The sequence below is a fragment of the Thalassophryne amazonica genome, chromosome 6, assembly GCF_902500255.1.
Source record: "Thalassophryne amazonica chromosome 6, fThaAma1.1, whole genome shotgun sequence".
Classification (NCBI taxonomy): domain Eukaryota; kingdom Metazoa; phylum Chordata; class Actinopteri; order Batrachoidiformes; family Batrachoididae; genus Thalassophryne; species Thalassophryne amazonica.
The window spans coordinates 104,166,390-104,182,776 of record NC_047108.1 but is presented as its reverse complement, the minus strand read 5'-3'; the positions used below and the strand labels follow the sequence as shown (position 1 = coordinate 104,182,776).

General features: G+C 41.6%; 1 protein-coding gene across 1 annotated transcript in view; it reads left to right on the top strand.

Moving 5' to 3' along the window:
• dgkaa (diacylglycerol kinase, alpha a) overlaps nucleotides 1-16,387 on the top strand; it is a 79,033-nt gene that overhangs the window by 51,174 nt on the left and 11,472 nt on the right. The window contains exons 2-11 of the mRNA XM_034173073.1: nucleotides 2,036-2,147; nucleotides 2,439-2,515; nucleotides 9,503-9,632; nucleotides 9,790-9,864; nucleotides 9,957-10,006; nucleotides 10,125-10,199; nucleotides 10,401-10,517; nucleotides 13,421-13,538; nucleotides 13,681-13,769; nucleotides 13,862-13,978. Of these exons, the coding sequence (XP_034028964.1) occupies nucleotides 2,072-2,147; nucleotides 2,439-2,515; nucleotides 9,503-9,632; nucleotides 9,790-9,864; nucleotides 9,957-10,006; nucleotides 10,125-10,199; nucleotides 10,401-10,517; nucleotides 13,421-13,538; nucleotides 13,681-13,769; nucleotides 13,862-13,978 (924 nt within the window). The 5' untranslated portion in view covers nucleotides 2,036-2,071. The remainder of the gene's footprint in view (nucleotides 1-2,035; nucleotides 2,148-2,438; nucleotides 2,516-9,502; nucleotides 9,633-9,789; nucleotides 9,865-9,956; nucleotides 10,007-10,124; nucleotides 10,200-10,400; nucleotides 10,518-13,420; nucleotides 13,539-13,680; nucleotides 13,770-13,861; nucleotides 13,979-16,387) is intronic.

Sequence of the window (16,387 nt, the reverse complement as noted above, 5' to 3'; positions counted from 1 at the left end):
TTCTCTTTGGCTGGAGCACCCAGAGGGAATGTAATCTTACAGACAGGTGCATGAGTCTAATTTGCTTGACAGAAACCAAACCAAAATACATCCTACATTAACTTTTTTGTTTTTTCCAATCCATTCTGTGCCAGTGATGATCTGGAAAAAGATTTTGCATGCAGACAATCCCTGGACTCAGGGTGTCATGTTTACTGTTAACCTGACATTATTTGTTCAGGTTTTGTTTCAAGCCTACAGTGGTCAGAGGTTTACATGTACTCATCATGGGCAAGAATGTCATAGTAATTGTGGGGTTTTAACAATGTCTTGAACTGTTCTTTTAAGGGAGAAATGATTGCGCAGTATGCCTGGTTCTCCCAGCGTCGTTCTCCATCATTTGCATTCTGAGAAACCAACTTTTCTCAACATTGTACCCAGTGATTCAAAACTTCATATATCCGAGGAATGTTGGTTTCTCAGAATGCAAAAGATAGAGAACCCTAACCCTACTTTTTCTGGGTCAGGTTCAAAACTTCTCAATCGTCCCTCATACATCATACATCATTAATGACTTTAAAGAACAAGAATTGAGTGCACAAGTTTTAATTTATTTTGGATGTTCTGTAATCTACACAAGGTCAAAATTATACATATAGCCTCAAATATATACATACACCCTAGTAATATTTGGTGAAATGGGTGTCAAAATCCAACCCCTCATCCGTGTCATGACAACTGGGTAACAGATCAAGTAGGGGATTGCTTGTTGGAGTGAAATATGGTGGACCTTGTGTGCGCCATGGCTGCTACAGTAACCATGAAGGTCCAACAGGAACCCTGGTCAAGAGATGGCTAACGGGACTCTGGTGAAACAAGAAGTTCTGAATGGTTGATCAGACAGAGAAGGAAATGGCTTGTAACCCAAAGGCTGTGAAGTTGGATGAAGGCTGCAGCAGGTCCTCAGACCCCTGGGATTTCTCAGCCATCAGACCAAGCTAAGGAGCTGTCAAGGGCCGTATGTTTGTCAGTGTGCAACGACATTCCCACGTTAAACTGATTTTCTCCACATCCACTATCCTGTCCGGGAATTGATGAAGAGACGATTTTCCTCACCATTTGGGATTGCCACGATTTGGTTTAATGTCAATTTCAGTTTTTCAGTTTCAGTTTCTTTTCAAATATATAGCACCAAATCACAACAAAATTGCTTCAAAGCGCTTCACACAAGTAAGGTCTGACCTTAACAAATGTCCCTTAGCAAGGTGCACCTTGAACAGACAGGTTTGGTAGCTATCAACAACCTTCTGGGATAATTCTTGCTTGATATTTGACCACTTGTCTTTGCAGAATTGGAGAGTTCATTTGAATGGGCTTGCTTTTAAGCATAATACACAAATTTTCAATGGGGTTGACATCAAGGATTTGGGAAGGCCATTCCAGATTCCTGCTTTATCCAACCCAGAACCAGTTTTAGCATGTGTTTGGGATCACTGTCCTGTTGGAACACCCAGTTGTGGCCAAGGTTCAACCATGACATTCATGGCCATGATGAGTGTATGTAAACATCTGACCACAACTGTACATATGCGTAACTGGTTATGTGACTGACATAATGAGAGTGAAATAATGAGGTGAAGCTGCACCTCAGAGTGCTGGATATTCATTTATTTATTTATTTATTTTGCATTCAGCATCCTTTTTATCAACATGAACCGCAGTGAAGCGATGGTTTGCCAAACACGTCTTTATATCACCACATTCACCAAAGGAGAAAATCCATTGTCACGTGTGAAGAGTGTCGACTGTGGCTCTTCTGCAGGTTTTTCGGATTCTCTTGCAATTATTGCCTCGGTTCTGCTGCCTGTTCTCCCCGTCTGTAGCTGTGTGGATGTACCTATGTTCTGCAGTGTGAGATGGAAGATGTTTTTTTTTCCTTGCAGCCACATTTTTTTTCTATTTATTTATTTTTAAATACAACAGAAGGTTAAACTGCAGCCCCACCTTCTCTTTTCTCTTGCACCTACATCTTGCTGTTTGTCTCGTCTGTGCACAGGCAGGCATTTAGCACAGAAGAGCAGAAGCAGGCACCATGTCCACCCCCACAAACCAAGAAGTGAAGGAACTGAACCCTGTTGACTTTATCCAGCTACAGCAGTACATTGAATGTGAGTACGAGCAGCTTTCTCAATGCACCCCCCACCACCACCACCACCACATCCACTTCCACCCACACGCACTCATTTTGATGTGCTGATGGTTTCTTGTGTCTACAACAGGCAGCAGTGTCACGTTTTGTGTTTTGTTTTGTTTTTGCAAATAAAGTCTGCACATAATCAGGTTTCATCTCCGGGATGGGTTCAGTTGATGCATACGAGTGCAACTACAAATAATGTGTGCAAGCTGTGCCCGTGTGCAGCCGCGTACCCCTGTGTGACCCCTGCTCCTTTTGCTTCCAGACTGCAGCCTGAAGGTGAAAGATGTGCTGAGAGAATTTGATGCAGATGGCAGTCTAGCCGAGCACAGGCACGGAGAGGTGAGGGGACGAGGACAGGTCTACTCCTCTCTCACATCCAAGTGGCACGCATCTGAACTGAATTATATCTGAGTACAGCAATTTAATGACAAATGAGTATGTATTCAATAGTTATTCGTTGTCTCAGGCTGAATAATTGCATCCAAACACATGGATCATGCTGACCGAGCTGTCTCTGAGAAATATCGTCAGTGCATCCGACCAAATGTAAATTAGCTCCTTAATTTTCGCTGTCTGTGCTTTTGCACAGTAAGCTGAAAAGAGCTTTCTACAGTGTAGCCAATAAAGGCATCTAATAAGGAAAGTGGGCACCAAACCCACTCATTTTTGAGGAGAAATTTGTGCAGCTGTATGTAATTAGTAAGAAAAATCAGTTCTTATAATCAGAGAAAACTGACAAAAATGATGCCTTCTACCACAAAGTGTCACTTTTTAAAGTTTGATTAATATAAAGGGGAAATTGAGCATATTTCTTTTAATGTCTGTGAGCAGAAAACCGATGCAGTTCCCTTCCTCACATTTGTAGGCTTTTTGGGACCAAGGGGGGAGGGGGGTCTAGCTACCATGTTGTGACATTATTTATTTGTAGGGCAGCTCTATTGGGTATCAACCAAAAAATGGAATAAAGTGAACAAAAAATGGGTTTGTGGTTCACTGTTATCAGGGGACTTCTGCTTGTCAGCCTGCAGCGTCTCATCATGTGCAGAGAGACTGAAATGTCACACGTTTCTTTTTACCACCGCCAAAGAAGTTACATTTCTGTCTGCACCCGTTTGCACCCCTCGTTCACTAAAAAAAAAAAAAAAAAAACCCACCATACAGTCAGATCCAAAAGTATTTGAACAATTCAAGTCTTTGTAGTGTCGACTTTCCGCTTTAATTCACAGGGTGGAACAAAAATGTAACATTAAGCATTTAGGAATTAAAGCCATTTTTCACATATTGCAGCCAGTGAGCTAGGAGTCAGTCAGTCAGTCAGTCATGCAGCATTTAATGAAAGTTACACCAGTTTGATTGTCACCAGCATGACTCCAAGAAACATTTTGGTTTTGGAGTCAAAAGGTCAAGGTCACTGGGGTATACGTACTTTGTAAAACTCTTGTGAGTGTCAATTTATTTCAATTCAATTTATAACACACCAATTCACGACAGCATCGCCTCAAGGCACCACACACAGAATAGTTCAAGGACAATGTAAAATAAAATTAAAAGATCAAAAGGACAAAAGTTCAAGAAAGCACAATAAAATGTAAAAAAAAATTAAAAGAATGAAAAAAGATGCCGACACAACATTCTAACCATAGGACTGAGTCCAAAGATGTGCCTTTAGTCTGTTCTTAAAAGTCTCCACAGAATCGGAATGTCTTATTGAGACCGGGAGACCATTCCACAAAACAGGGGCACAGTATGAGAAGGCTCTCTGACATGCAGACTTTTTCTTCACCCTTGGAATACAGAGCAGTCATGCATCCTGTGAAGGCAAAGCCCGGGCCTGTACATAGGGTTTAATTAAATCAGCCAGATAGGCCGGTGCCAGTCCATGAACAATTTTATAGGCTAAAGCGGAACCTTGAAATCTGATCTCACAGAGACAGGTAGCCAATGAGGAGATACCAGAATAGGTGTAATATGGTCAAACTTTCTGCTTCATGTCAAACGTCAGGTGGCAGCATTCTGAACCATTTGAAGACCCCTAATGCTGGACTGCGGTAACCCTGAAAGTAGGACATTACAATAATCCAATCTGGAAGAAACAAAAGCATGGATCAGGGTCTCAGCATCAGCCATAGACAGGATGGAACAAATCCTCGCTATATTTTGCAGATGGCAAAAGGCACTTCTCATAATATCCCTAATATGGAGGCCAAAGGACAACGCAGGTGTGAAAATCACCCCAAAGTAAATCACACGTGACCTAGATTTTCTCCTTTGGTGAGTATGGTGATAACTTCTTTTTTAACTGCCTGAATGTCACCAAAGGTGGTTGGTGTATTAGTTATACTGACCCCAAGAAGCATATTGATCTTGGGGTCAAAGATCAAGGTTATTGTGCTCATATAAATTTTATGAGCACAATAACTTCTTTCCTCATTGCTGGATTATCATCAAACCTGGTGTGCAGCTGTGTGTGCGTGTTAGGCATGGTGACCCCAAGACACCTATTGATTTTGGGGTCAAAAGGTTAAAGAACTGTTGTTTGGAAAAGCCTTCTGCAGAAGAGCATCATGTCAATGGTGCAATGCCCAGGGCGTTGTGAATTAGTGTACATTATATAACACCTAAATAGATCCTTGTCATTTGATTGGTAGTTTGTATGTCACATTACATGGATCATTTGGACCCATTGTGTTCCATTTTCCGTGCAATTTTGGTGCTATTTAGCATGCATTTTTGGTACTGTACATTTTGTGCTATTGCATGCCGCGACCACGCTCACACTAGCAGCGACGGCGCTGAGCTTTAAAACAAACAGTGGCCCAACACAGTGCCCTGACTGGCTGGGTAATGGATGGGAAGCCTGGATGTGCCAAGGGGGCTCAAGAGCAAGTCAGGGGGGAGGGGGCGGGGTGCTATTGCACACAGAGAATTTTGAAATGTTCAAAAAATCTTGAGGCACAGAAGGCTCTATCAGATGGCACCTGGGTTAGGCAGGGCACCTCGTTCTCGCTACCAAACTTTGTTGGACACTGTAGGACTGGGAAGGGTGTACGTCCCTTTTCTCTTGTTTATACAACCCCTGGCAATAATTATGGAATCACCGGCCTCAGAGGATGTTCATTCAGTTGTTTAATTTTGTAGAAAAAAAGCAGATCACAGACATGACACAAAACTAAAGTCATTTCAAATGGCAACTTTCTGGCTTTAAGAAACACTATAAGAAATCAGGAAAAATAATTGTGGCAGTCAGTAACAGTTACTTTTTTAGACCAAGCAGAGGGAAAAAATATGGACTCACTCAATTCTGAGGAATAAATTATGGAATCACCCTGTAAATTTTCATCCCCAAAACTAACACCTGCTTCAAATCAGATCTGCTCGTTAGTCTGCATCTAAAAAGGAGTGATCACACCTTGGAGAGCTGTTGCACCAAGTGGACTGACATGAATCATGGCTCCAACACGAGAGATGTCAATTGAAACAAAGGAGAGGATTATCAAACTCTTAAAAGAGGGTAAATCATCACGCAATGTTGCAAAAGATGTTGGTTGTTCACAGTCAGCTGTCTCTAAACTCTGGACCAAATACAAGCAACATGAGAAGGTTGTTAAAGGCAAACATATTGGTAGACCAAGGAAGACATCAAAGCATCAAGACAGAAATCTTAAAGCAATTTGTCTCAAAAATCGAAAATACACAACAAAACAAATGAGGAACGAATGGGAGGAAACTGGAGTCAACGTCTGTGACCGAACTGTAAGAAACTACCTAAAGGAAATGGGATTTACATACAGAAAAGCTAAACGAAAGCCATCATAACACCTAAACAGAAAAAAACAAGGTTACAATGGGCTAAGGAAAAGCAATCGTGGACTGTGGATGACTGGATGAAAGTCATATTCAGTGATGAATCTCAAATCTATATTGGGCAAGGTGATGATGCTGGAACTTTTGTTTGGTGCCGTTGCAATGAGATTTATAAAGATGACTACCTGAAGAGAACATGTAAATTTCCACAGTCACTGATGATATGGGGCTGCATGTCAGGTAAAGGCACTGGGGAGATGGCTGTCATTACATCATCAATAAATGCACAAGTTTATGTTAATATTTTGGACACTTTTCTTATCCCATCAATTGAAAGGATGTTTGGGGATGTTGAAATCATTTTTTAAGATGATAATGCATCTTGCCATAGAGCAAAAACTGTGAAAACATTCCTTGCAAAAAGACACATAGGGTCAATGTCATGGCCTGAATATAGTCCGGATCTTAATCCAATTGAAAATCTTTGGTGGAAGTTGAAGAAAATGGTCCATAACAAGGCTCCAACCTGCAAAGCTGATCTGGCAACAGCAATCAGAGAAAGTTGGAGCCAGATTGATGAAGAGTACTGTTTGTCACTCATTAAGTCCATGCCTCAGAGACTGCAAGCTGTTATAAAAGCCAGAGGTGGTGCAACAAAATACTAGTGATGTGTTGGAGCGTTCTTTTGTTTTTCATGATTCCATAATTTTTTCCTCAGAATTGAGTGATTCCATATTTTTTTTCCCTCCGCTTGGTCTAAAAAAGTAACCGTTACTGACTGCCACATTTTTTTTCCTGATTTCTTATAGTGTTTCTTAAAGCCAGAAAGTTGCCATTTGAAATGACTTTAGTTTTGTGTCATGTCTGTGATCTGCTTTTTTCTACAAAATTAAACAACTGAATGAACATCCTCCGAGGCCAGTGATTCCATAATTTTTGCCAGGGGTTGTAGAACAAATAATGAATTTTTATCATTTGTTAAATGAAAAGAAAGATGGAATGTTCCATCTTTCACCTCATAAAATATTGTTACCATTGCACACACAAACATCCATGAGTTGTATACTGCGCTTGTTATGCATACTCCCTCTGTTGGGTGTAGAGAGTCTGACTCTCTTCACCTAAAGCAGTCAAAGGGAATAATGTGATTATTAACAATCAGATGACAAAGTAAAACCTCTTAAATCATTCTAACATCAGTTTTAAGCAGAAACTAGGTGACAATCTGTGAATTGCTACTGACGGTCCAAAATGATGTATGTGCAGCAGCACGTCACACTAAAGGGGCATTTACACGAGCATGCCTTTGCTTCACGACACATCACGACCTGTGTCGTGCTGGAGAGTAAACTCATCTTTAACGAGTGCAGACAGGATGCGAGAGGGGCGCCGGTGTGTGGTATTGCGCACAGAGAATTTTGAAATGTTCAAAAAATCTTTCACGCATAAATGTCGTGCTAAGTGGCGTGATCTAATCTGCAACATGACGTGCAGCTCCTCAAGTGGAGTAAAGAAGAATTGAACAGAGCGAGTGGTGACATCAGCGGATCACATCAGAGCGCAGCTTGTCTGAATGATTATAACAAGAAGTAAAATCTGTTATAAACATAAAAATAAATTCTTTAACAGCTGCACACAAGAAGGAAAAACACACAACTCTTTTATCAAGCCATGACAATGTAAACAAGTCAAATAATTACCTTTTTAGACAGCTCAAAATGCTTTCTGGAGCTTGTTAGCGCATGCACGCACAAACGGCTCTGGCTGCAGCCTCCTCTTTGATTCAGGAAGTGATTAGAGCTGTTTTCAGTGGCCAATTTTTGGAAAAAAAATGATTAATCCCCCATGAAATAATTATTTTATATACGCAGCATCCAGCGCAGAGCGCGTAGCAGCCGATAGAACAAAGAACGGCATCCAGCTGTGAGCACAGCGGATGGGATCGTCACAACGACGTTCATGCTATTGCATGAGTCACAGGCATGCTTGTGTCAGTGCACCTTTAAAGGCCCATTTACATGAGCATGTCTTTGCTTCACGCAACAGCACGAACGTCGTCGTGACGATCCCACCCGCTGTGTTCACAGCTGGATGCCGTTCTTTGTTCCACCAGCTGCCACATGCTCTGTGCTGGATGCTGCGTATAAAAAATAATTATTTCGTGGTGGATTAATCATTTTTTTCTGAAAATTGGCTGTTGAAAACAGTTCTAATGGCATCCTGAATCACAGAGGAGGCTGCAGCCAGAGCCGTTCGTGTGCGTGCACATGCACGCACGCCTACGTGCAGGAATTATTTTGAGCATCTAAACAGGTAATTATTTGTCATGTTTAGATTGTCATGGCTTGATAAAACAGTTGTGTGTTCTTTCCTTTTTGTGTGCAGCTGTTAAAGTATGTTTATAACAGATTTAACTTCTTGTTATAATCGTTCAGTCGAGCTGCGCTCCGATGCGATCCGCTGACGTCACCACTCTCTCTGTTCACTTCTTCTTTACTCCACTTGACGAGCTGCACGTCGTGTTGGAGATTAGATCGCGCCACATAGCACAATATTTGTGCATGAAAGATTTTTTTTGAACATTTCAAAATTCTATGTGCGCAATAGCACACACTGGCGTCCCTCTCGCGTCCTGTCTGCACCCGTTAAAGATGAGTTTACTCTCCAGCACGACACAGGTCGTGCTATTGCATGAATCAAAGGCATGCTCGTGTCAGTGGATCTTAAGAATTGCTGCTGTGGCTCTCGGATTGGTCCAAAAGCTTCAGCTATCTGTCGCTGAGATAGGTGATGACTGGAGTGCAGTGTTAAGCAGAAATGAGGTGATAATCGGTGAATTGCTGCTGACGCTCCGAATTGATGCATGCGCAGTGAAGGCAGGGCGGACGGATTTTTAGGGAGGACCGTTTGGTCGACAACACTGGAATCTGGTCTGTTGGGGTTTTAAAAGACCTGCTGAGTCTCTGTGGAAGTGTGTGCTCTGTTGAATGCATCTCCAGTTAAAGACTGTTAAAGACTGCAAATTAATTTAATAATGAGCAACTTTATTGTGGGAAATGGTCGGATTAGTAGAGAAAGGCAGCATTACACTTTGGGTTGGACACAACTTAAAGGTACAGAGTCAGTATTGAGCTCTGCAGTAATTTTTTTAAACATTGCAAAATGGGGAGATTTGCACATCGTTTTTGCATGTTGTCACCTTCATATTGCTATATTTTGATGGCAGTGGGTTGATTGATGGGTTAAAATCTCCTTTTCAGTCTCAGAAAGCGTTGACCTTTTGAAACCCCTTTAATCCCGGCTGGCTGCACTTGTACAAGTACACGGCTCTCAAGCTAAAAACAGGAGCATGTTTCTCTGTTCCTAAGAAAGCATCTCTTGAGAGACTTTCACACAGTGGCAACAACATCATGTTCCCTTTTTTTCAGAACAGGGACATTTTTAAAAAAATACATTGCACATTCTTAAGTCTCACAACTCCCCTTGTCCAACGGTGACTTTTCTCATTTGTTGTCTCTGCAGTGCATCAATGAAGAAGGCTTTCGTCTGTTTCTGAAGACTTATTTAGAAGTGGAGGACTTCCCTGTGGATCTCTGCCAGCGGCTCTTCCGCTCCTTCCAAAACTCTGAACCTACACAGGAAGGCTGTGCCAGTGAGATTATGTACCATGCATTGAGTTGGTGCTGCTGCACACTTTGCAGCAGGCCCTTATCAGTTTACACTAGGGTCATTAATCATCACATGCCTGTGCAATAGTGGTTGTGCAAATACGATAACTGGAGTGTTCACAGCTCCCTCCTCTTTTGCAGAAGAGGTCTTTCTAAAGGATGTGTCTTGTTACTTCTCTCTGCTGGAGGACGGCCAACCCAGAGACAAGCTGGAGTGTGAGCTCTGTGTCATCATTGTGCAATTTTCTTTTAAATTTAAAGTAATATCAGCAATGACGGTTTAATACTTTCATTTCCCCTCTTTTTAGTTGCGTTCAAGCTCTATGACAGAGATGGTAACGGCGTTCTCGACAGCTCTGTAAGGCTTTTGGGGAATTCTTGAATGGCAAATAGAAAATGATGTCATAGAGCCAAATGATTCCATCCAAGGTTGAATGCTGGCTTGATAAATCTGAAGTAGTGTTTTCGTCCAACAGGAGGTGGATAGGATCATTGCTCAAATGATGCATGCTGCAGAATACCTCGGTTGGGACGTGTCAGAGCTCAGACCAGTAAGTCTCACAATGCTTTGTCAACTTCCTGGAAACATAAGAGAACTTGTTGAGGCAGCTATGATGACATCACAGGTATGCTTTGTGGTCGCACTTATTTCTCATTTGCATCTCTATATCCAAAACCCATTAAATATTCAGGCTTCTTGAAATGAAAGAATAATGTGTGCCGATTGGTAATAACCACAAAATGTTCTTAAGGTTCTGAAGGACATGATGACAGCAATTGATGCCGACAGCAGCGGCACAGTTTCTCTGGATGAGTGGGTGGAAGGAGGCATGAACAACATTCCCCTGTTGGTCTTGCTCGGTCTTAAGGTACATGTTTCTTTAATTGGGCAAAGCCTTGGTTCAGTCCCAGACTCCTGCAGGGTAAATGTGGGTGGTTAAGGTCAAAGAGCAGCAGTTACTCTGCCTGCATTTTATTCTTTGAGGTGCTACAGGTGGATTGTGTAGGTATTGTTGCCAGCGGGATTAGGGTTTGAACCCTGGTATGAGCACCTTGTCTACAAAAAATTATTGTAATGGACTGCTGAAAAAGTTTGAACCTTACTTCCTCTCATCTGCATATCAAAGTGTCCCAATATGTAGGGTGGTACCTTGCATGGAAGCTAGATGAATGTGAAGCATAACTGTACATCTTAGTAGAAACTTGGAGTCTATTTTAATAAAGCTGAGTTCAAGTGGGTTTCATTTTTGTCTGTTGCCCCCGATGGGTTGCCTCATCGAGCAACGCTTCAAGGTATTGCTTTTATATCAGATATATATGCTCTTTAGACCAAAATCTTGAATGAATTTCCACATGCATGCACTGTGACCCTTGTGACCCAGTTAAGAATAGGTCACAGTCAAAACCTTGTCACCACGACTCCATGAGTCGATCAACACTTCAAGGTATCGCTTTCATATTGGATACTCGTGCTTTGTGCATGGAATATTGGATGACTTGGCATGTGAATGCTCAGTCACCATTTGTTGTCCCTGAGGCCCATTGGTGCTGGTGCTTATCTCTGGATTCTGTATCATGAAGCAGATGAGTGTCCCCTGGACTGGACACTAGTAAGACGTAGGTTACTTCCCCAGCAAAGACGTGATATTAACTTTCTCCACCCTAATGTTGGATTTCCCACACAATTTAGCACTCATTATATAGGATCTTAATAAATCAGGCTGTGAGTGTCTTGTCAAGACCAAAGACAGGTAGCAGGATTCAAACCCAGGTGTACATATCATCAGGTTAGCTCCTTACCCACTGAGCTACGTGTTTTAAATGGTTAAAAATTATTCGGGTCCAGCATCTTGAATTGGAGATAATTAGACGTTTTTCTGCTACATCATATTTATTGATTCCATTTTCAGAGTTTTTTTTTTTTTCAGGTTTTTTCTCCTGTGTATTTACTGCCACTGATATGTAATTAAGACACTCAAGGATGAGTTTGGCCAAGTGGAGCTCATTTTGTGAGCTTGATTACATATCTGTACTTAAAGTAGGCCACAGTCAAAACCATAACTCATACTCATGAGACACTTCAATTTTGTGTGCACAGAAGGACGTCATCTGTTTTATTCTGTGTTTCATGGCAAATAACACCAGTTTTACTAACCGTTGTGAGATTGTGGCCTTTTGTAAGCATCTCCTGTCTCCTTTGCATCCTTTTTTGCTGACTCATTCTTCCAGGGCGTGGCCGTGTCTGTCATCTGCGCTCACGCGAGCTCTGCAGAGTGCTCTGCTGTTTTGCATTTTACACTGCACCACCTATGCCCCATATTAACATTTACACAGTCTTCTTATTCACCTTAGGTGAATAAGAAGACTGCGGGTCACAGAGCTTTCTCTCATCGTGCCCCTGTTCTGTGGAATGATCTCTCTGCGTCAATAAAACAGTCAGATTCTGTGGAGATTTTCAAGTCCAGACTTAAGATGCATTTATTTTCCCTTTCATATGGCTAGCATACTGGTACAGTTTTGTTTTACACTTTTTACTCTTTTAATTCATTTATTAGTAATTGGAGCGTGCCGCGGCCTCAACATTACCTAAATTCTGGGTCTTTTAGTGAAGTTTAGGGCTAGTGGCCGGCGATCACCTTAGTATTTCTCTGTTTTTCTTGTTGTTTAATGCTGGTAAATTATACAGTATTTTTTTGTCTTTCTGATGCCTGATTCTGTTTTGTTCTGTCTGTTTAAGGTGCAGCTCCATCCAGAGATGGGAGTTGTATTCGTGTTGGCGATCCTCCTGTCCTGTGCTCCAATAGCATTTCTTGTATATTCGTCCGTGAATTGTTCTGTGAATTGTTTCTGTAATTTACGTCTGTAGCATGGCCCAATTGACCCCTTTGAGTCTGGTCTGCTTGAGGTTTCTTCCTCAGAGGGAGTTTTTCCTTAACACTGTTGCTCTGGGGGTTGGTAAGGTTAGACCTTACCTGTGTGAAGTGCTTTGAGGCAACTCTGTTGTGATTTCGTGCTATATAAATGAAAATAAATTGAAATTGAAATGGAACTTTCTCTCATGTACCAAAATAACAACTTAGAATAGGAATGGGGGGGGTGAATGGTAAAAGAAAAATAATTTTTGGGTAATGGGCATGGTTTCATTTATTGCCAGGAAATGTAAAAGCTGTTTGTCTGTCAGTTCGCAACGGTGGTCCAAAACCATGAACAGAACTGCTTTCAGTAGCCTCGGTAACAATGCGAGGGACTTCCCCCTCGGGCTATTTCCAGCCTCCAATAGACATCTGAAGCCTCGGGTGAAGAAATCAGTCTCACAGTTGCTATGTGCTGCTCTGGGAGTGATCCCACTGTGCCTCGTGCAGTACATGATAGGCTGGTGCATGATGAGAGAGGGGAAAAAAAAAAAGCATTTCAGTCTGTAATCTGGATGAGAGCCTGGGCCAGGCTGGTTTATAAACAGATTGGAAACACTTTATAATCTTGTGATGAGGACTTGAAATTACAGTCAGTGTTGAATTAAATATCCACAGTGTTACAGAGTGTGTCGAAAGACACCAGAATGTCTCATCAGAAATCTCATTAAGGTGAGGTTAGTCATGTATGATCGTGATAACTAACTGTGAAATGTAAGCGGCAGCCCCAAGATGTTTATGAAAGTGATAAAATGCATTTGTGAGGATCTTAACAACCTCCAGCTTTCATTAATGAAGATTGTTCACCATTATCCTTTTTTTTTTTAGTTCTTTAAATCTCCATTTTCTTCATCAACCAGATGACGCAGAAGGATGGGCAGCACCTTTGGAGGATGAAACATTTCAACAAGCCTGTTTACTGCAATGTGTGTCAGAGCATGCTGCTGGGTTTGAGGAAGCAAGGCCTGTGCTGCACCTGTGAGTGTCCGCATGCACCAGTAGACGGCGCTGCTGCAGTGCATTAAAAAGCATTAAAAATTCGACAGGGTTCAGAATGGTAGTTTTTTTGTATAGTTTCTGTATACTTTTACTTATTTGGCTTATGTGTGCTCATGTGCAGGCTGCAAATACACAGTCCATGGACGCTGTGCCAACAGGAACCCCACCCCCTGCACCAAGACTTATGTTAAGTCAAAGAAAGAAACAGGGGTACGCCGGTGACTATGTGACAACTAATACAATGGTGTATATGTTTGCTGTAATTACACTTTAATCTCTGTATGTCCTGTGATGTCTTTCAGGTCCCAGCACATGACTGGGTGAGTGGCAACTGTGACTCTCGGTGTGACAAATGCCAGAAGAAGATCAAGAGCTACCAAGGTTTAAATGGGAAGCACTGTGTTTGGTGCCACACTATGGTACGGCTCCATCTCATTTTGATATCAGAATTTTTTATTGGTTAGGTCAGGTGGATGGCAATCACCCGGACAGACAACCGGTCCATCCTCACCTGTCAAAATTAGTCATCTGTCTGTTGCAGCCAGGTGAAATGTGACCGTCTGTTTGGCCTTCTCCACCCACTGGGGTCCACTGGATTGTCAGCAGAGAAACATGCCACATGACCCATATGCTGTAACGGACATTCTTTTGCCAATGCAAGGGGTACCCTTTGCCTTGGTCTCCCTAACTTTTCATTTGACAAGAAAGTTGTTAACCCCAAAACGTGAATCAGCTGCAAATCGTGAATTGTCCACAAACCGTTAATTGCAAAACGTGAATATTGAAAAAATATCTCACAAAACGTTAACACGGGTCTCACAAAATGTGAACGCAGCTCTCGCAAAACATGAATATAGTGGGTGTGACTACAGCCGGTGAGGTGGGGAGGAGATCCAAGCAGTTCTTGCTTCTGGTGTCAAGCGCCCGGTCCCGCTGAGTGTGTCCCGCTCCGGGGACGGTGTCAGGTGAGGAGTTTGACTGGGACAGTCCACCTGTCAAACTCACAGAGGACAGAAACCTCCCCCTCCAATAAACGGCTCAATAAGTCTTAGAGAAACATTGTAGAAAAACAAATAACACTAGTGTCAAACCTCAGGAACGTAGACAAGGAGCTACAACCTTATTTTTATCCATATGAGCCGTTCTCTGAGCTGGAAAAATAACATAGATCTGAACAAAGAGACGGCAGAGAAATGGAAGTTTAGGGACCGTCTACAAAGTGCAAAACCAAAAAGAGACACCAGAAAAATATTAAATAAATTCAGGTGTGGTGTCACCAAAATCAATGGTCTCCTGCTGGTGATACTACAACACTCAGTCTGGAAAAATGTGCAAAAATTGAATTTTAGTGAATTTTATTGCTCATTTTATTAATTATTTTAATGATAAAAAAAAAAACAAATCACTAAAATAATTTTTTTTCCAAACTGAGTGCTGTAGTATATATATATACAACCCCTGGCAAAAATTATGGAATCACCGGCCTCGGAGGATGTTCTTTCATTTGTTTAATTTTGTAGAAAAAAAGCAGATCAGACATGACACAAACTAAAGTCATTTCAAATGGTAACTTTCTGGCTTTAAGAAACACTATAAGAAATCAGGAAAAAAAATTGTGGCAGTCAGTAACGGTTACTTTTTTAGACCAAGCAGAGGAAAAAAATATGGACTCACTCAATTCTGAGGAATAAATTATGGAATCACCCTGTAAATTTTCATCCCCAAAACTAACACCTGCATCAAATCAGATCTGCTCGTTAGTCTGCATCTAAAAAGGAGTGATCACACCTTGGAGAGCTGTTGCACCAAGTGGACTGACATGAATCATGGCTCCAACACGAGAGATGTCAATTGAAACAAAGGAGAGGATTATCAAACTCTTAAAAGAGGATAAATCATCACACAATGTTGCAAAAGATGTTGGTTGTTCACAGTCAGCTGTGTCTAAACTCTGGACCAAATACAAACAACATGAGAAGGTTGTTAAAGGCAAACATACTGGTAGACCAAGGAAGACATCAAAGCGTCAAGACAGAAAACTTAAAGCAATATGTCTCAGAAATCAAAAATGCACAACAAAACAAATGAGGAACGAATGGGAGGAAACTGGAGTCAACGTCTGTGACCGAACTGTAAGAAACCGCCTAAAGGAAATAGGATTTACATACAGAAAAGCTAAACGAAAGCCATCATTAACACCTAAACAGAAAAAACAAGGTTACAATGGGCTAAGGAAAAGCAATCGTGGACTGTGGATGACTGGCTGAAAGTCATATTCAGTGATGAATCTCGAATCTGCATTGGGCAAGGAGATGATGCTGGAACTTTTGTTTGGTGCCGTTCCAATGAGATTTATAAAGATGACTGCCTGAAGAGAACATGTAAATTTCCACAGTCATTGATGGTATTGGGCTGCATGTCAGGTAAAGGCACTGGGGAGATGGCTGTCATTACATCATCAATAAATGCGCAAGTTTACGTTGATATTTTGGACACTTTTCTTATCCCATCAATTGAAAGGATGTTTGGGGATGATGAAATCATTTTTCAAGATGATAATGCATCTTGCCATAGAGCAAAAACTGTGAAAACATTCCTTGCAAAAAGACACATAGGGTCAATGTCATGGCCTGCAAATAGTCCAGATCTTAATCCAATTGAAAATCTTTGGTGGAAGTTGAAGAAAATGGTCCATGACAAGGCTCCAACCTGCAAAGAGAAAGTTGGAGCCAGATTGATGAAGAGTACTGTTTGTCACTCATTAAGTCCATGCCTCAGAGACTGCAAGCTGTTATAAAAGCCAGAGGTGGTGCAACAAAATACTAGTG